The sequence below is a fragment of the Brienomyrus brachyistius genome, chromosome 21, assembly GCF_023856365.1.
Source record: "Brienomyrus brachyistius isolate T26 chromosome 21, BBRACH_0.4, whole genome shotgun sequence".
Lineage (NCBI taxonomy): Eukaryota > Metazoa > Chordata > Actinopteri > Osteoglossiformes > Mormyridae > Brienomyrus > Brienomyrus brachyistius.
The window spans coordinates 7,138,461-7,159,657 of NC_064553.1; the positions used below are offsets into that span (position 1 = coordinate 7,138,461).

A 21,197-nucleotide genomic window follows, 5' to 3' on the forward strand; every position below is an offset into this window, starting at 1 on the left:
CCTGTCCTCGCATTGCATTTGTGACACGGATAGGCTAATGGAAGAGCTGATAGCATTAGCTTCATTTCTTGTGCCATGTGGGTCCGCGGTAGGCGAACCGCTCACATTCCCCATAATGTGAGTTTGCTCGGCACTGCTGCCCGAAGGAGGTCACCATTGAAGCAGCCAAAGCTGATTGTTAACTGAGAAAAAAAAAACGTCATTCACATCTGCAGGATCGAGCAGGACTAACCACCATTTTTTTTGTGGTGATGCATCTTTGCAATGCTTACAGCAACATAGTTTCATCACCGCTTATACAAACCAGTCAGACTGACATTGATATCTTCTACATTTTCTCATATTTGTACTGTATTGTAAGAACTGCTTGTCACAGGCTTACATTCCACAGTACAAAACAAATAGGACGCCAATAGAGCATAGATCCTTTTCCCTCAACACTCTGCATTAAATCTATGACTAACGCAACCTTGAGTTTCAAACACAGAAAATCCAGGCTTAATCACTCATGTAATCTAAAAACCAAAAGAAAATATAAATAGGTTAATGAAAGACGGAGCGGTGCAAGTCATAATGATCCTGAGAATCATCCTGTCATTTGCAGGGCGGTCTGGCTCACCTGCGAGCCCTCGGACCAGTCTTTGTTGGCGTAGGACAGCTCTCTCAGCTTCTGCTCCTGAGTGATGATGTCTCTCAAGTACTCACTGACCTGGTTAATAAAGAAGAGAGAGAAAAAAAAACAAGCATTCATTACAAAGAGTCATTAGAGCCAATCGAACAGCAGGGGCAATTAGTTTCCAGGTAGGAATTGTAAATAAAGACAAATTGTGTCAATAAATGTCTTGCTTCCCGCAGACCTGATGAGCTAAACCTTCCCTACACAGTGAAAGCATCAAAAAATATTTATTCTAATTGTTGAAAAACACAAACTGCCATCTCTGCTCACCAATGCAGTTTCAAACTGTTAATTTCAAATCTCCTCATATTAAAAAAGAGCAAAGCAGTCCCTTCTCTCAAGACAGGATCAAGTTGCAAATCCCTTTAAAAGGCACATTTTTTTGCAAGACTTTATCCTTTAAATGAAAGATGCATTGTGAGAAATCCAATATGTCTGCCAAGGAGACGAGGGTGGCAGAGGGGCTTTGAGGGCTGCTGTAGGCAATCATGCAGAATAGAAGTAGCCTGTGGCATACTGTATGCACCCCCCGCACCCCCCCCCGCAAACGTCCCACCCCAAGCAAAGGCTACTTAAGCCTCTCCGCACAGGAATGTAAACAAACGGACGCTTCCCCGGCACGGAGCTCAGCTCACAGACTTGCCGTCGGTAAACATGCCGTGTCACGTGACCATGCTGGCATTCGGCTTTTATGGACCCCCCCGCGACAGACTAGCGTTACAGGAATGCGTGCATAAAGAAAACCATAGGGAGTTTGATAAATGGGACAAATGCTCTAGGGTGATCTAACACAAACAGTAAACCAGGATGTCTATGCAGGAGAACAGCCTATTTCCTGTGACAGATTTATGATTTTATAGCATTACTGGGGAATCGTACCTAAACCCACGGTTAGAGATAATGATGTAGTGACTTGATGATTCACTCCTGCATCAGGGAACACTAAATGAAACACTCCGTTTGGATAAACACCTGGATATGTGCTGCGCTTAGCTTTTTATAAGTTTAGCTTTTAGCAGGATATCAATGCCAATCGTATGAGCTCACAATGCTCCCTTATCTTTTTAAATATATGCTTAACTGGCCAATCAAATGAGACTACTGTCCTTCAGACATTAATCTACCCGCTTTATGTGTAGAACTTTTATTATTAACTGCTTAGGTCAATGTGTGATAAATATGTGGCAGGCAAAACCGAGGATAATAGTAAATCACTGAATATCATCTTACAATATCTGCTGTAAAGTGTGAGTTTTAAAATCTAAAGTACTACTGATAAACCAAGACCATGAATAATAACTCTGACAGCAAATACTGTGCCATTGAGCATGCAGTATTTTATATATATATCCATCCATTTTCCAAACCGCTTATCCTACTGGGTCGCGGGGGGTCCGGAGCCTATCCCGGAAGCAATGGACATGAGGCAGGGAACAACCCAGGATGGGGGGCCAGCCCATCGCAGGGCACAGTCACACACCATTCACTCACACATGCACACCTACGGGCAATTTAGCAACTCCAATTAGCCTCAGCATGTCTTTGGACCGTGGGGGAAAACCGGAGTACCTGGAAGAAACCCCACGACGACATGGGGAGAACATGCAAACTCCACACACATGTAACCCAGACGCAGACTTGAACCTGGGTCCCAGAGGTGTGAGGCAACAGTGCTAACCACTGCACCACCATGCCGCCCCTTTATATATATATATTATAAAAGAAAACTGAAAATAAGGCATATTACAAGGAGAAACACAAACTAAACTTGGTCACTAAACTTATATATCATGGATGCCCTTGGCGATGACTGTTCCTAAAGCTCACCTTATTTATCCAGGTCGCCACAGCCTCCTCGGTGTCGTAGGGCACCTCGCCGTCGGGGTAGCAGGGGGAGTACTTCTGTACGCAGGACAGCAGCTTCTCCACACTGACCATCTCCACGGTGTAGGCCATCATCAAGGTGTCAATCATAGCCAGGTGGGCACTCTGAAAGGGACAGGCCGACCGTCATCACTAAAACTGCTCCTCCCCTCTCCTACAGTGCAGTTGCCTTCTGTTGGTTATTCCTCTCCATTACTCTCCTTCTTTTCTCATCTTTTGTCCACCAGGTGAGCGTTTGTTGCCCTGGAAACAGTGACTGGAATCACCCAGTGTGTGATGAACTAAGCAGGATTTTTAGGAATAAGGGGTGACTCTTTACAGGTGCCAAACTGTGGGTGTCACCGAAACCCAGCCTATACTCTCACTTCATGTTATTATTATTATTATCAGAAATCAGAAAAAACTGAAATAATATAATTAAAAAAATGTAATTATAAAATCAAGGTGAATGGGGATTGAAAGTGAGAATGAAGTACCCACAGGTATAACGGCTCCCACATTAATAAGAGATGCAGTCTGCCTGATATCTATTCTGATTCTGAAAGGTTTTCAGTAAATCAACATTTACGAAAGACCAGCACTGCAAAACAGCAAACTTCAAGCATCTCCTGACATTAGAAATTCAAACTATCTCCAAATGGATATGTGCTTCACTCCCCCTCCTTGTTTGTAGTGATGAAACAAAAACTTTGATTCCTATTAAGGCGTTCTGTATTTGATGCCCGTTTTATCTCCATATATCAAAAGAAATACGGAACGACATATAGTGAGCGTACCACCTGAGCCATGTTAGGGAGGAGACATTCAGCTAGGACAGGATTTGTAAAGTACCCTTCAAATCAGTCGGACTTGGATTTCACTGGGCTCTTGCTGTGTGCTGATTGGTCAGTCTCCTTCACTCATGCATGTTAATGGGAAACAACTGGATGAGTCTTTCATTCAAGGGAACAAACCATTAAAAGTACAAGATAATCCAAACAATGCCAAGCATGGAGGCTATTCAGTTTTAAAGTAGTATGTGAAACCTTAAGTAGCTCAAAGTGTCCTCTCTGGCATGGATTATCTGCTCACTCTAACACAGAGAAAGCTTTTCTGTTCTCAAAAAATATCAACCCCCTCCTTCTTACCTGTATCACAGCCTTGTGCCCAATCCTGCCTGGTACAGGCTCCAGGCCCCTCATGACCCTGTTTGCTTAGGGCCCCTTAACACATTGGGGTAACCAGATATGATATTCCAATGGCCATGGGAAACGAGGCCCCCTTGTGGTCCTCAGTGAGGAAGCACCTCCATCAGGACCTGGACTTATCAAGTCCTAATACTTGTACCCATAAGAAAGTTACTAACTGGAATCTGAGCCAAGATATCTTACAGCATTTTTTTAACTCAAGCACTTGATCATCCATGGGGTCAATGTCACAGGCAGAATAAGGAAGGACACTGGAGTATACCCTGAATGGAAAGGCCAGCCCATTGCAGAACAAACGCTATAGGTCGTTTAGAGATGCCAGTTGCCCTCACTGCATGTGTTAGGACAGTGTTAGGAAACCCGCACCATACAGGAGGTGCATGCATACTCTACACACAGACCAGAAGCAGGATTCAAGCCCACAACCCCAGAGATTCAGCGCAACAGAGCTACTTACAAAAAGCCACAGTACTGGCTACACTCGATAAACCTATGAAAAATGATATTTTAATAAAAATGGGACTCCTGCAGCTCGAGACAGGTGCTTCACGCAGGCTTGGTGTCTAGTGCTCGTACAAGGAGTTCTTGCGTCCTCAACGGTTGCTGAATCACTGTCTTTCCTGCCATCTGCAATAAATCTTTTACCTAGCTACCCAGAACATATATTTTGTGATGCCAAATAAATCTATCCAACAATTTTCCCAGAAGCGCTCATCACATGTAAAAACACAGGGAGCTTGAAGCCAATCCAAAGAGCCACGATTCCCTAGATGGGATGACAGACCATCATTGCAGGAAGACAGGGCGATTTTCAGACACCAGTGCAACAGAACTATATATCAAGATGATGGGAGGAAACTGTACACAGAGGGAGCGTAACACTTCTAGAATGAAGCATATATATTCTGCAAATCTCATCTGACTCAGATCTTTTGCAGGTATAACATAAAAATCCTCAGGTTGCAACTGCAAGAACCAACTGAAGGTCAGGTTTGTCAGTAAGTTTACAATCCAATGTTGAATAACAGCCAGTACAAAAACACGTTTCTCTAAACCATTCCTAAATGACAAGTTTTGTGCTGCAAGCGATGACCAGTAGTGAAGACACTATGGTTCTTATATTGTATCACAGAAACGTGTCAAGGAACATTACAAGCTGTATGCCTCCAGAAGGAATCCCATTAAAATGTCCTGTTAAAATACTGCTTCTCTCTTGAAAATGCTTGTTTTGATTAAGGAAGCTACAGGTCATTACGTCTAACATTACATCCATATAAAAGCAACTGCTTTTGCTAAAGGGAGTTATTTTCAAATTTCCCTGGCAACATTTTCTCTCTGTTCGCAAAACATATTAAATTGAGATGCACAACATTCAAAGATATCCTGTTGGCTACAGCTGGATTTGTCCTTAATTTTCCTCATGTCCTGACTTGTGCAGCAAAAAACACAGTAATCTATCTGCCGTGGCCTGAATAGAGGTCACCTGAAGCTCCAGCACTTTCTGAAGCCTTCCATTGCAAAATAGCTTCTTTGCACCAAAAGGGAATGGTATGTAGCATACTTGTCTTCAAAAGATAGTATTGTTTAAATAATGAGGGCAATTGAACTAATGTGGATTTTCATATCCCAGTTAGACACTTTTAGGAGATGTACATTTTGTGCTACCAAGATATTCAATGTGCAAATCTGGTCCTGTAGGTGGCATGATGTGGTCTGCCTAACACACCCAAAGCGGGATGCACATTTGGAGTTTGCACGTCCAGAAACATGCAGCTCGGCTCACTGCCATCTCCAAGTTGCCCATAGTGTACTACATCATGGTCCGGCATCCCATTCAGGGATCCCCAGTTGTGCCCAGTGCTTTCTGGGATAGGCTCCAAGGCTACTGTGACCCTCCATTGGATATATTGTTATGAGTGGCATGATACACTTGTAGAGCAGAATGCTAATCACTTGATAAAGGCCACAATGGAATGTGAAATTTATTGCAGGCCAATGAGGATAACAATAATATAAAACAATAAGAACAAAAACAAATCAATCATCAAACTGCTTTTCCAGAACAGCGTAGCTGGGGGGCGGGGCCCAGCACAGGCAGCACAAGGATGGCGTACAGACTGAACAGCATGCTAGTCCATTGCAGGGCAATAATCTGACTAAGAAGCAAATAAGCAATGTACTTCTTGGTATACAGATTTAACTGAAGAGTGCATCTTTCACTGAAGCACATCCTGGATGGGAGCTTGGCTGAAGGGCATAAGAGCAGAGTGGGTCTCCTTAAGCAGCATGCTATCTGCTGGCACTTTTCTATAGCGTAACTAACACAAACAGCCACCGTCCTTCAGGGCTGCCAGGTTGGCGGCATCACAAACGCTGACTAGAGGGACCTGCACGGGGCTGCACCCCCTCCCCCGCCGAGGTTCGGCACGCTCCCGCGGCCCCCGCAGCAGCACGGCTCCTCAGCGTGAACAGGCCCCTTTGTCTATTCCAAGGGGACAGGGACAAGCAGCAGCTACGAGGCCCATGTGCTACATTCCACAGGTCAGGGTATGGGATTGTAAATCCCCCCCCCCCCCCCGCCCGCCTGCTCAGACTGGACATCCCCCAGAAATGAGCCAACGCTGCGTGACACATTCACACTCACTCGGGCAGTCTGCATCCTCCTGAAGCAGCCAAGATCTGTACAGAAGCAAGGCATTGTGGGAAAACGGCTGCTTGAACATTATAAATGTTCAAAAGCCGACTTCGTCCACTCGACTGGGACCCATTTACACCCTGTGGTCTGCAGCGCCCATGGGCACGAGTAGGAAAAAGCAGAAACAGCACTTTTTTTCCATGTGTGTCTCTCGTCAACATTTCTGAGCTCGAATGACAGGCCTCTTTCTCAATGGCACAGAGGGTAGCCATGGTAACGGTGGGTGGGAGAAACGGCCCCTCTCGGAGGTGCGGTCAGAGCGGTGCTCCTCTGCCCCCCCCCCCCCCCTCTCCTGGAGCAGCCCTTCTGCGATGGTTAGAGCCAGGGCTACCCTTGACATGGCTCTAGCTAGAGCTAAGCTAGCAATGTTCCTTCAAATGGCTCTTTCTCAAATGACTTGCTTTGTGGGACACTGGGAATCACACGGCTGAATTCATTCTCCCGTGAGAAAAATGCTAAACCATCCATCCATCCATCATATGGCACAACACAGGATACCAGTCCACCATTAGTGCCATAAACAGTAGCATTCATGTTACAGAAGAGTAAGGCTTTTGCAAGGAGGGTCTGATGCGGCAGGAGAGCACCGTTCACCGCAGCCGCCCCCGGACATACATACAAATGCTGAATCAGAGTCACCACCCATTCACCTACAATCTCTGGCAATATATTTTCCTGAAATGCGGATTTCTAGGCATCGGAACAAGTGTCCAGTCTATCGCCGAACTCTCTAGTGCTAAACAAAGCTGAAGGTGAGGATCACTTGTAAAACTACAATTAACACTTAGGTGTTTTAAAAATGAATCTCATAATAAAAAAAAAAAGTTTTGCTAAATGGTAAATGTTTTATTTTTTGGTGGTTTAAAACCATCCTCGGATAAATTAACCAATAACTAATTAAAAGTTCAGTATTATCCAATGAAAAGAAGAAAATTGATTTTGAATTACATATCATGCCATAAAAAGTTTCCATAGGAGTAAAGATACGGCAAGACCTTCGGCATAATCCTAACATAAACATGACTTTAAATGGTATTGCTGTAAGGTTTGAATATGAGACGTCCTTTTTATTGCATGGAATGACACAGACCTTATATAGCTATGCTTCTTCCCTGAGGTTAGTCATAGCTGATATACATTTTGGGTGACACGGCTACTTCACACCTCCAGGGTTGGGGGGTTTGGATTCCACCTCCATTCTGTGTGGGCGGAGCTTGCAAATTCTCCCCATGTCATTTGGATTTCCTCATGCAGTTAGGCTAACTGCAATCTCGATATTGTTCATAGAGTGTGTGTGTGTGTCCCTTATGCTGCCTTGGACAGGCTCTAGCCCTCTCCACAACCCTGATCAGGATAAGTGGTTAGAAGATGGATGCAGATGCGTCCATGATAAGGGCACTGACAGATTAAATAATGGACTTTGCATCTGAAATCAAGCAGAAAGGAAAAAAAAGCAGATGGTGAATTGTGAGGGAGGCCTGCTAGCAGAGGCAGGATCAGCAGAAAAGCTCACGCTCCACAAGGCCTCCTCTTAAGGTCATTAATTTCTCCATGTGAAAATAAAACAATTGGGAAACACGGGGAACCCAAGACTCCAGTAAGGGGGGCTAGAGCAACTGTACCCAGTACCGAAACTCACTGCTGACTCTGCTGACTCACTATTCCCACCAACCAAACAAACTACGTAACCAAGGAAACAGCACCAAAGCACAGCCACTCATGAGAATGGCTTTTAATAAAATCATCATCACTCTTCTCCCAAAGAGCTGCTTTCCATTTCATAATGCTTTACCACTCACACCAGTAGGTGTCGCAGTGACTAAAGACACACCGAAAGCCACATTATGTTCTTAATAAATAGGGGGGGAAAAAACAAGAATAAAACAGTTAAGCGACTCAATTTAACCATAAATGTAGCTGTACTCAAGGGGTTTGTTCATAAGTCAGGTAGGCTCCCTTATTTCATCCACTTTCATGACAAAGGTTTTGTGTCTCTGGTACTCAAGGTCTGATGCAACTCTGACAGTGATGCTTCACTACGACAGCTTGTGGGGGTCACCAAGTTTGCCACTAAACACGTGCATAAACACACTGCAGCTCCATGTGCAAAATATCCGTAAAAAAGCCCAACAATCTAATGAATACAGCCTGGACATCAGACACGTGGATGAGAAAAAAAACTTCCCATGGACAGACACAGCTTTATCTCCCATTCCAGGATTTCCTTTACTGGCATCCAGATTTTTCCTTTCCAGTTACAAGAGTGGAGTTTTTTTCCCCTTTTTTCCCCTCGTAGGAAGGAGAAGCTTGCCTGTGGCGTCTGGGGCCAGCAGTATTTCAAACTGCCTGAGTCAGAGCGGAAAATAACTGTTAGCATCGAGTCGCTAACGTTTTTTTTGGCCCCGCCCCCTGATGAACGCCTGTGGGCGTCGCTCCGTCTGCCGGCTGGGTGTGGACGGGCCGCGCTCTCAGAAACGCTCTGGAGCTTCCGGAAGAAATTAACGCTTCTTAGTTAAGGTGGAGGGTCAAATGCTGGCTGATTAGCAGTGGGTGCTAATCCGCATACTATCCTGTGAAGTCGTCCTAGCAGAGTGTGGCTCTTAAGTTAAATATCTGGTCGTGTGACTAACATCACGCAGCCCCCAACAGGTCTGCCCTCCCCCCGCCGTTCCTCGGGCTCCTGCCCAAACTCCACTGCGGAGTTATTAAATCAGCTTCTTTTTAGTGTAACTCAGTTTAATGGCTCCAACCCTGGAGACGCCGCTGCCCGTTTACTGAGCTCTTGGTTGTTAGTGAGGGACATTCACACACTCGACGGGCAATTCAGAAACGCCAGCTAGCCCGCGCGTCTTTGGACCGCAAGCAGGGAAACACAGCACAAGGTCTCTTACCCGGCGACGTCCGAACAGCGGCGCCCCTGGAGTGTGGAATACTGCCATTTAAAAACACTGAGCTGTAACACATTTCTTACACTTTAATCAATCATCTTAAACACATCCATAAATGATTATTGTACTGTACTGTTATTTTAATACGCTGCAATGTCACTGCCGTAATCCAAGTCTGAACAAGCAAAGACATTGAAGAGGGCCACTCCTTAGGCATGTACAGTAACTGACATATGCATTGTACTTTTAACTTAATTGTATTTTAATATCATTAATACATATGTATTGCATATTTATTTAACTGATCACACTATGGACCCTATTCATGTGTGTCACACTCAAAGCCGGACGGAACGGCGATCGTGCGAGGCGAACGGGCAGGAAGCAGGCGGACAGGCAGAAGTCGGGGTAAACCAGGGATTTAATAAACAAACAGGGAGCAGGAGACATGAAACGCCGACTTACATCAATGACAGACAAGGAAAACTGGGGAGACCAGGACTTAAATGCACAAGACTGATTGAAAGCAAACGGACACAGCTGGGTACGATCCGGGAAACACACGTGGGTAAGCAGGGGGCGTGGTACACAGGAGGAGCGGATGAGCCGGGCATGACAATGTGCAATAAATGTGAATATTTATATTTAAGCTCGTACCACTAACACTATTGTCTTTATTACTATTTAGCTGCACTTTTGTAACTTTTTAAACTGCAGTGTTGATCACAGGACTTGTTTTGATACCTAAATTCCTCCCCTGACATGCTACCTCCATGTTCTCAGGATGCCAATAAACCCTCCTTAATCTTGAATTGTGCAGTGCATTCCTGTGCTAATATTTTGTTAATTTCAGTTAGTATACATTTTTAACAGAATAGTGTATTGTAGCATATTATAAATAAATGTTACATTTTTATAATGGTGTTTTAGATTCCTGCCATTTACTTTAATGCCGGATATAAAATACCTAGAGGAAACCTATAAGGACACGAAAAGAGCATGTAAACTCTAGACATCCAGAAAAGCGGTGGGATGCTGCAGCCGTTTTTAATTTAATCAAATTTCAATATACCCAGAAACCCTGTGCAAATGGTATAGAGTTAGATAGATGGGCATGTGATGGATTATGGGAAATTACATCAAGCTCACATCTTCTGCAATTATGTTAGTGCTCAAAATTCAACAAACAGAACCCAGAGAGAGACAGCGCCAGTACATTTCATTCAAGAATTTCAGTGCTATCGATCTCTAATGCGTTACGCGGTGAGGATGGTGACTGTGTGAATCACACCTCCAGCTTCATATCCGTCACAGGTTAACAGTTACAATGCATGCAAATATTTCCAAGAAGAGGATCACAGCAAGGCTGGACCCCATCCCAAGAAGCGGGGGACGAGATGTTAGTCTATCACAGGGAAAACGCACTGAGGGCAATGAGAGACGCCAGGCCACATAACTACATGGTTTTGGACTTTGGAAGGAACACAGTCAGGGAGAAAATGCAGACAGCCAATGATGGGAATCAAATCGCCAACCCCAGAGTTATGGAGCTCAGTGTGTGACCCACTGAAGCCACCACCTATCCAAGAAAAGTTTAGGTGTAAGAAGCATCAAACCGTGTCACTCGATCGTGCTCTAATGATGTTAGTAAACCTCCTGTTTACTTCCACAGTTCTGTGTTAAGCATCAGGCTTCCTATGTACCTGTGGTTGTACACAGGGCTGCACCATATAGTATACGGTTCCGGAGCTGTGTGTTATATCACGCAAATGCAGGATAATCGCATCGCATTTGCCGGCACTGTTTTGTGTATGTTGACACAACTCACGACAACACCACCAACTTGTTTCACTCACCCTATTGGTCGATACTAATTTCTATTTGACTACAGTTTATTTTGGCTAATTTCACCTCCTTTTTTGTTTTATAAACATTATGATGTTACTTGTGGAAATTTCACGCAAAGTGATTTCATGCAGCCCCATTTATGTTCGGGGGGGGGGGGGGGGGGACCTCTAACAGGTCTGGATGCTGTACAACCAAATAGTTATTTCAATATTAGTTCATATACAGGAACTCGTGGACATAGGTGGAAATTAGTGGGAGAACATTTTAAATGGATTTGAGGAAGCACTTGTTTACACAGCATGTAGTTAGACTATGGAATAGTCTTCCTGTTAGTGTAGCGCAAGCTAAAAACCCTGGGTTCCGTTAAATCAGAGCTAGATAAGAGTTTAACAACTAACAGCTATTAACGGAGTTCTCCCCATGCAAGCTTGATGGGCCGGACGGCCTCCTCTCGTGTGTAAATTTCTTATGTTCTTGAGATGTGTGTGTGTCATAAAGCATGTCCCAGTAAAATACCAAAAAAACACTGCAACAAGAAAGTTATGAAAAAAAACGACAGAAGACTGCTGGGTGGCTCAATGGCTTCTGTGGAATATGACCCACAATCAGAAGGTTGCTGGTTTGAATCCTGCAGCCAGCAGAGTGATCTGACAGGCCCCAAACCACAAAAGCTGCTCTAGGGGGGGGTGCTGGATCTGACCAAGCACTGTGATCTCAAACATCACTCTCAGCTCTACATGCATGTTTCTCTAGACTACGATGTGCTTTGTGAATTCACTGGCAATCCCAAATGCACTAGACTTGTACAAATGGCAAACTAAGTACAATAATTTCAGGGTAATAATATTGCTGCGCGTTTCGTGATAGGGGGTTAAAATTATAAGCTCCTTTTGCTGTCTGGGTTTCCTGCTGCAGTCCAAAAACATGAAGCCAGACAATCTGGTGTCTCTAAATCGCCCGTGGGGTGTGTTCCTTGACACGTTCTAAATATAACATCTAAATTTAATGAATAACTTATAAATCCACCACATGACTTAATACAAATCACAACATAATATTTTAATGCCACTTTTTAAATACAACCAGGGTGGAATTTTCCATTCTACTCTTGTCCAGGGTACCTAACCTGAGTTAGTTTGGCAAAACATTGTCATGTTCATATTCTATTGCTGTCTCGTAAGTCACAAATAGTGTGTGAATGCATGTGTGAGTGCGTGGCCTGCGAGAGACTGGCATCTCGTCCAGGGTGTACCCTTCCCTGTGTGTTGTGGGGTAGGCGTTAGGCTGCCCACATTCCTTAACTGGATAAGCTTTCATGGAAGATGGACAGATGGATTATTACATCATAAACCAAGTACAGACTGCTGTGCATACAAACATTCAGACGTAAGAAAAATCATTCGTGCAAGCGGTTTGGAGTTTGTTTGCATCAATATTTGCACAGGAAGCCATCAGTTTCCAGGCCATAGAAATCATATTACATACCAACAGTTGCAATATTACATTTCCTTATAGAGTAATGAAAATATGTACAGACTCAATGCACTAATAAATGACTGAAATGCTTTAGCATATGCATACCCATATCCAATTATGCTATTTCTAAATTATTTTCTAAATTTCTAATAGATCATGCAAAAATGATATTTTAAAATAGTGTGTGATGCTCTTCTCTGGTGGAACATTCTTGGATTCCACTTACCAGGACACCTAAAACTGCCACCCAACTCTCAGCAATCAGGCAAAAAAAACTGACCAAGTCTCATAGTCAAAGCTCCATGACACAGATGTCTCCATTTGTACCGGCCACTGTTAATTAAAGCAGCACTACATGTAATTGAAGAGAGCTGCGACATTACAAACAGAGGCAAGTGGGAGGTAGAACAGAGCAGCATTTATGAATCAGACAGTCGTTCAGCTGAGCTATGACGGCACAGCCAAGCACTACTTCACCCAGACCAAAAAAATCTCAATGACACAGTCAAACTGCTATTCCATTCAGGGCCAACGTGAAAAGTGATCAGGACGAATAAAAATTCATGATTAACATCTTTAAAAACGGATGATCACATGTCACACGGCTTCTAACTCACAGAGCCTTGCAGGGCTTCAAGGTTATTTTCAAAGGCTACGTGAAAGTCGCCCTGTTACGGTTCTATAGTCCCCTGAATACAACTGCCTCTTCCGCAAGCATAAACATGAGTGACACACTTCCAATCTGGAGGAAGAGTTACCAGAAGCTGTCACTGAAGCTACATGCACTTTTAACTATTCAAAGCTCAACTGAAGTATCCTTCTTTAGGCTTCAACAACAGAGCCCTTTTTGGGACTCGACCAATGACCTTTATACGCCACTAATATTCCAGGGTGACACTGGACACTAAACCATACAAGAACTACATAAAGACTGAATTCTGAGAGATTGAATTTTTAATAAGCTGGGCTAAATGCGTGGTAAACGAGAGGGGGGTGGGGGTCCAGCCACAGGCTGAGTAATTTATCTGTGGGCCCTGCATGGACACTCAGGGAGGTGCTCCATGTAGCTGGATTTCTCAGTTAGTTGTGTTAAATTAAGCTACAAAAACTTCCTGGAAAACCCCCCCCAGGTATGGCTGATTTAAGTAACCGTTTTCCCGAGAAGGGACAGGGCACTGATGTTTGCCAGAGCCCTGAAGTACACCTTAGGACAGCCACCGCATTAGTCCAGTCCCAGGTCTCTCTACTCACCATCTGGATGGGCCTCTTTCTCAGGTCACGCTCAGTGACGAGCCGCTCCTGGTCCGTGACGTAGAGGCCCTTCTGGGCGAGTGCGCGGATGACGGCGTCGTGACCCAGCAGCGGTTTGGCGGCGTCGCTCTTCAGGATGAGGCTGCCGGCCCGGCAGTATGGCTCCGCCGACAGCAGCAGGCTCACCACCGGCGGCTTGATGTGCTCCTGCTCGTACTGGTCCCTGTAGAAGGGCTCCCTCAGGTCGGTGGGGACGCTATCTGTAAAGGGCCCAGAGAACAGGCACGGTTAATCACACTCCCGCGCAGACCACCCTGCTGCATAGCTGCTCTCATGCACATAAAACACATGAACATGTTTATCATCGCATAAAACATGCGATGACACAAAGCCGGCCAATTTGTGCTGTTAGCTAACACCAATGGTGTACTACAGCTCCCATTACTGGCCTTAATTTCCTGCAAGGATACAAAATGTATCATACTGCCCCGGATATCCATAAATCTAATCAGGATACAATTAGTAATTGCGGGTCCGATGCGTCCGTGGGCAATCCCTCACTGCGAGAAGCTGAAAGATTTACGCTGAGGTATCAGCTCTGTTTGGCTCAGGAATCAGTGATAGGCAGTACCATGTCTCCATAAAAAAAATACCTTTGCTGAAAAGCCTCAGAGCAGAGATACACAAACAGAAATCAAATATACAGGCAATCATAAAATGACTTTTATCTTCTTATTTCCTATGAGTGGTTTTTACCAAATTATTTTTGAATGCTACTTCAATGTCAAGATAAAACCGGGTGGTCTCTTTTTTTCTAAACAAAAAATAAGATTACTAGCAAAGGAGCATCGGGATTAATTTTGCAGAGTTTTAGTAAGAGACGTTCCACATGGCGAGATGACTTGGATGGGGAAAACTGTCTTGGAAATCCAAGCAGGTCACAGGAAGGGATGCGCCTGTCCGACCGCATGGCTGCGGTTTCTTGTGGAGAGCGAAAGTGACTGTAGTGATTGTAATTTGAGTACAGTAAAAAAAAAAAACCTGAAAACACATACACAAACACACACACACACACACACACACACACACACACTTAGGCCACTGATCTCCACCTTTTTTTTATTTGCAGTGAAAGATACTTTTACAAAGTAAATTATCTCACAGGATCGCTGCAGTTGAATTCGCTGACCTGTGGGGGTGTCGCACAGGGGGGGAGGTGGTCCCCCTTGCTATATTTTGCAAATTGGGGGGCACCACTGATCTAGGCCCAGTAGAACACCTGGCTGTTGGTGTGATATTTTGTATGAAAGTAAAAGGTACAGCAGGACCTTGCCAGTGATACAACACAAAATAAATCGTTTCGCTTTCACATCGGCCACAGTGCCTAAAAAAAGCATACATTTTAGGTTAAGTCAATGACAAACTCTGCATTCTCAACATGCTTTCTTTACAGGAAGAAGAGGGTCCTGTTAATTTCAGTGAGAAAGATGTATAATACTGGAGACACCAAGGGCCTTTATCAAAGCAATCACAACGAGATGAATATTCAGTATACAAGAGAACATACCTGAATACCAAATATTATAGACCTTGACTACAGTCAAAGCTACAGAACACTTTCGTTTACACTACAAAAATGAAATACCCATGGTGCATGGGGGCCCATCTAAGTGAAGCGTAGACTGTGGGGCAGGATGCACTGTAGACAGGACATCAGTCCATCATGATGACAAGGCCACACAGTCAGTCACATATTACGGGTGGGATCACACAGACAGCACACCTAGACTGAAGGATAGAGTAACCACGGAAACCACGCTCACACTGGAGCCAAGAGGGCAATGCTCAGTACTCAGCCATCAACATGTCCAATCATTTTTTCCAAAACTTGTTTTCTTCTGACATCACATCACCTGCAAAATTATCCAGTTTTACATGGAGTCAGCCCAGCAATTATTAAGACAACAGTTTTTTTTTTTTTTACTATAACTGACTTCAGATCAGATTTAGAGACTTTGGTCAAATTACCTTGATATACTTTATGTACAAAGACCATTTTGCACAAACAATGCCAGTGCTGGAGGTATAACTACACTCTTCAGTGCAGGAACCAAAGTGCCTTCCACCAGACAAAAGAAAGATTGAAGAAATGGTCATTCTGCCAGATAAAGGCACTGGAGAAGCAGGAGTCTTAATGACTGCAGCTTCCTCGCAGCGGCACATGACTTGACAAAATGATACCTCTTAAAGCTACAGTGCACTTTTTTCCAACAATGATGCCAGAAACTGGGCTTTGAAATTCATGGTGGGTGGAATTAGTGCATCGTGTAACTCACTAGCTGAGCCACCTACTAGTTACATTGCTGGTTGTCAGGGGATAATACCTCAACCACCTGCGGTTTTTCATGCTAGCTTTCTTCTAATTATTCCTCCGAATAAGCCACCTGAGATCTGAGAGGAGTGGACACCTCAGATGTACATTGAAAGCTGTGCTTTCCAGACAGCTGGATCTTCTCACTTCTCCATGTGTCAGAGAGAAACAAGTACATCCAGGGCAGGGGCGGAGCAGATGTGTGGTGGGAGCACAGGTGTGGCGATAATGAAGGGGTATGGGATTGACCAATAAGGCGTTGCTGTTCCCCTACCCTGTACACTTGGGTGATTAAGCTGTGCCTTCAGGTAAAACAAAGGCTTGAAAGGAGCAGCTGAAAATGAAGAGAGACTCTGACATTTACTGCTCCTGGTCACAATAAGAGTCGACATTTCTTACCCCGACAGCACAATAAATACCCATGCAATGAACCAAAACAAAGAGCGGCTAAAAAATAGCTACTTCCACGCAATGCACAATGCAGCTGACCCCTTCAGATTTCTCAAAGTTGCAAATAAATAAAGAAAAAATATCAGAAGGGGAGGAACTGCAAAAACTGAATCTCAGTTGTTGTTGCATGAGTTGAGTGTATTAGACGTACTCCGGTCTGGCCAGGGACAGGAGGGATAGGACTTTCCTAGAGATTTGGGGGGTTTAACTAACTGGGGTAGAGGAACGCACACAAAAGACAGGAAACGGATGAGAAAAATGAGATGGGTGTCAGATCTACAAACCAGGATGTGCATTCTGGGCGTGCGATCTGATCTGTTGGTGGCTGAGAAACAATCAGAGGAATGAAGGATCTTGTCACCTGGCCTCACCCCAATCTGGGACATCCACACTCTCCCCTGTCTCACTTGGTGTTAACAAAATATGTTTCTTGAAATCGGGAAGGACGGGACAGAGAAATCTCGTGCTGTGGGAGGATGTTAAGGGCTGCTTGGCCAAACAAAGCAGTTTCCACTGATTCTTGTGTCAAAGAGGAAAAGATCCGGCCCTAACCTCAAGAAAAGGGCAAAGCAAGTCAAGATACATTGCAAAGCAGACAGAACATGAGCGAGCATAACGTGAAATTATCTCAGTACTTGGGAATATTTACATTAGTGTCCTTGGTTATGTTATCTTACTAGAAAATCTCACATACCACCAGACAGGAATCCAACAGCAAATCTAGAGACTTTTATTGCATCGAATTCCCCTAAAGGACTCCTATTGCTGGAGCTCTCCTGGGTTATCCTCGGTTATGCAAGCCAAAACATGAACAGGGTAAGGTTAATCAAAAGATGAACATGAGCACTTACAAAAGCTTACAAACAACCAAAATGCTTATTTAGTTTCTCCAAAGCTAAAAATAAAATAAACTGAGTAAGATCACCCTAACTTACACAGCCCTCATAAAATATGAGTGACATGTTACTTACAGACCACCTACAGATACACAGGTCAGATGATTTTTCCCGCTTTGCAAATTTTTTTCACTTTGAATGTAGCGGCATATGTCTTCCGCCTCACTTCCTCGTCTGACGTCATGTCTGACACGTCTAGTGGAACTATACAAGTTTACAGAGGCAACACGGGCCATTAGTGTCCGTCTTGGTATTCCTGCTATGCAACAGATGTTCTGGGAAAAAAATGCCGGTCTGTCTATTTCAAGAAATGAGGCCTGTTTGTTACAGCTGCTGCTCAAACGTCCCAGCGTCGCTCTTAGTCTGATTGGAGGACGGCGGGGAAATAATGTACACAGCTTCCTAATGAGAGATTTTACATGCAAGAAGCATTTTGGTTCCTTTGCAGCCTGGAAACACTTCCTGGCAAGGAGTTCATCCGGGGCCAGAACAAGAGCAGATGAAAAGGTTGATCAGCTGGCCGACAGTGTCGGGGTGGGGGGGCGGGGTTGTGTCACGTGACCCCCCAGCCATTTCTGCCCCCACAACCCGGCACAACCCACACTTCTGGATCACTTTGTTCTGGACGCGATTAGCGTGGGACTCTTATGCGGGGCTCTGCTTTACTCTCCCGGCCTGTAACTTCCTGACCCATTTACTAGTGACAAATCCCCTCCCAAGTTTCAGTTAAAGTTGCACCAGCATTTTTTTTTTCTTTCAGAAGACAAAACCGTGGAGAGTGCGAAGACATTTGAAAGCTGGGGGGATATGTCGAATTCCAAGGAACAATGCGTGCAAGACGACACTAGAGACTATCCCAAACCAGAGTCCTGCACTCTGGCACTAGCTGGAGTAGGCGGGTGTAACTGTTAAGATTTATACTATGCTAAATCACTCCAGTAATTGGACTTGGCTACAAAACTAGGTAAAAATTGCATGTTATTTTGAATGAAAGCATCAGTTAAGCAACAGATGCAGGTATTTTATCAGTGGCTCGTTTGTGATTAGCATGTACTAATATTGCTTGCATGACTAGTTTGCAACCACAGTCCCATCCAGGGTGTCCCCTGCTTTGTGCCCTGCGCTTCCGAGAAAAAGTTCCAGACTCTCGGCACTCCTCAACTGTAAAAGCCATTAAAGAAAGAGGGATGGATGGATGGATGGATGGATATTATTTTTCAGAGGTCTTATCCTCTCAGATCCATAACAAAGAATCAAGTTCCCCTAAATAAATGCCCCCCCTCCTGCTATAGGGATGATTAGCTGTGTAGTATTTCATATGAACACGTTGTTGAAATCCACTATAAATAAACCTATCATGTGTTAAACTGTACAAAAACTGCCATATTCCACCAAAATATCACAAACCTTAAGGTACAGCAGATAGAAGGGTATTTGGACGTCTGGAGTAATTTCACACATTAGTCCCCAGAAAACTTCCAGAAATCCCTTTACATTGTACTTTAAATATAAAATGTTAGTATAAATGGACTGACGCTGAAAAGCAAATACAGGCATCACCCTTTGTACAAGTTAAGGAAAGATTTATAAAAGCCCTTAGTGTCTGGAATCAATCGTTAGTCTAACAAGCTGGGATTGATTACTTTTTCCTGACAGTGGTAATTCATAGCACACAAACACAGCGTTAAATGTTTTGCATGCATGCTGTTCTCCACTAAATCCAGGACAAAATGTATACAGTGAATGGGAGACAGTGGCAATGGGAAGCGCCGATTATTCCCTGTGCACACGCGTTATACCGGGACAATAACAGAGCATGGTGGTCTGGTACTGGTGCTGGACCACATGCCACAGTCCAACAGGTTAGACGGTTAAATGCAGATGCCTTATTTGTACGAGTACCAGCGCTTCAGGATTAAAAGTGTTTCAGAAGATGAAATGGAATTCTCTCTTGGACAAAAATGACTCATCATATTGTTCAGGGTCTAATCTAATTTAGGCGGAGATGAAATCACCAGCTAGAGATGTAGAGAATATGGTATTGCTACCACCAGCTTCCAAAAACCTGTTTACATATACTGCTGTGGACTAATAGGTTATCTATAACCGAGTCTAAAATAATTTTGCTAAAACATTCATGGGGAGCCAAGTACATACTATTCAAGAATATGCTTTATTTTTATGATATTTTAATGCACTATGACGATATAATTCAATATTTTTCTGAGGGGCTGTAAGCCATTTTTACAAGCACCCTTGAGGAATCAGCAACAGTTGCCTTGTCCTTAATTTACTGTATTCTCCAACTCAGGTCGTGACATCAAATCTAAGAATAACATAACACTCCACAAACACGAAACGATATCCGTCAATAGCAGACAATTCCTAAGTAATAATATATTACTGTCAGCAATAGGATCATAAAAAAAATTCTTGGGTTTCCTTGCGCTGTATTTTTTTTTTTATTTATTTTAAACCCAATACAATATTTTCAATTACAAAATATTACCTCTGAGCTCTAATCGCTATTTTTACGGATGGTTCGCATTTAACAGTCTATTGGCTATAAAGTAATAATTGTTGAAAAATGCATAAATTTTAAAAAGAAAACCTACCCGTGCCGAAGGCTTTGGCCATCAGCCATGTCAGGCTACAGCAGATCTTAGCCCGAGTGAAATCATAGTGCTCAAAGGCTTTTATAGCCGGAACGATGAAAGTCTTTTTAATTTCCTTGGCGTCGCCCACGTCGCCCATATTCGCAGCTTCAGGAGCCGAAGCGGGTGATTAACTGTAATCAGACGGTAGCGGGTGACATGCCTGCTTCGGAATTTAATGCACCACTATGACTTTCTTTTCCGTTTTTAACGCTCCGAAATGTTTGACCATGTCCAGATAAACACGGCGTAAAGCATCGTTTTTAAAAGCCTACAGGCGTTTTTCTCTCAGATGTTCGAGGCGGTCAATCCAGTGATGAAAACCGGGCAACTGCGGCAGTCTTCTGGTAGTTTTCATCCATTCTCTGACATTGCCGTTAGCCTGTTAGGGATATTTTTACTATTTTCATAACTGCGGAGCGAAATGGAGAGATGTTGGTTTCCATTTTAAGCCGATAATCGGGTCTCATGTTCCGAGGAGCCGTTCTTCGTCTGGGGGAAGCCTGTGTTATTTATTCCCATATTTTTTTCCTGGGAACGTTCCCTCTTCCCCCCTCTACTGAATCTCGCTCTCTCCTCGCTTTGCTGCGGTTTTCCTGCCGCACTGCGCATGCGCGCTCCGCCCAGGCACTGTCAAACGCGAGCTGGGCTGCCTCGCGACCAGTCAACTCGAGTCTATAATGCGCGTCCTTGACATATTTGGGATTTCCTTAGGAGTCGGTAACTGCGTGACGTTTTAATGATCGATTTTAGCCGTCAGACAAATGTCTCAGGTCTTACCGCAGTGGTCTTCTCTGTTATGCCGTTGCAAAAGATTTAAAAGACCTATTACTAAAATGCCAGGGTTGCTAACTCTCACACATCTGGCGTGACACTCACGCTTTCAGACTCTCACGCTAACCGAATAAATCTTACGGCAAA

At 44.0% G+C, this 21,197-nt stretch overlaps 1 protein-coding gene across 3 annotated transcripts in view; it reads right to left on the reverse strand.

The window, feature by feature from the left end:
* The window catches only part of LOC125716623 (calmodulin-regulated spectrin-associated protein 2-like), a 39,535-nt gene extending 18,664 nt beyond the window's left edge, over window positions 1-20,871 (reverse strand). For all 3 annotated transcript variants that reach the window (XM_048989120.1, XM_048989121.1, XM_048989119.1), the window contains exons 1-4: window positions 20,238-20,871; window positions 13,906-14,165; window positions 2,504-2,665; window positions 620-709 (exon numbers count right to left, since the gene is read on the reverse strand). In XM_048989120.1, coding sequence (XP_048845077.1) covers window positions 620-709; window positions 2,504-2,665; window positions 13,906-14,165; window positions 20,238-20,376 — 651 coding nt within the window. In that variant the 5' untranslated portion in view covers window positions 20,377-20,871. The remainder of the gene's footprint in view (window positions 1-619; window positions 710-2,503; window positions 2,666-13,905; window positions 14,166-20,237) is intronic.
* Between the last annotated feature and the right edge of the window lie 326 nt (window positions 20,872-21,197).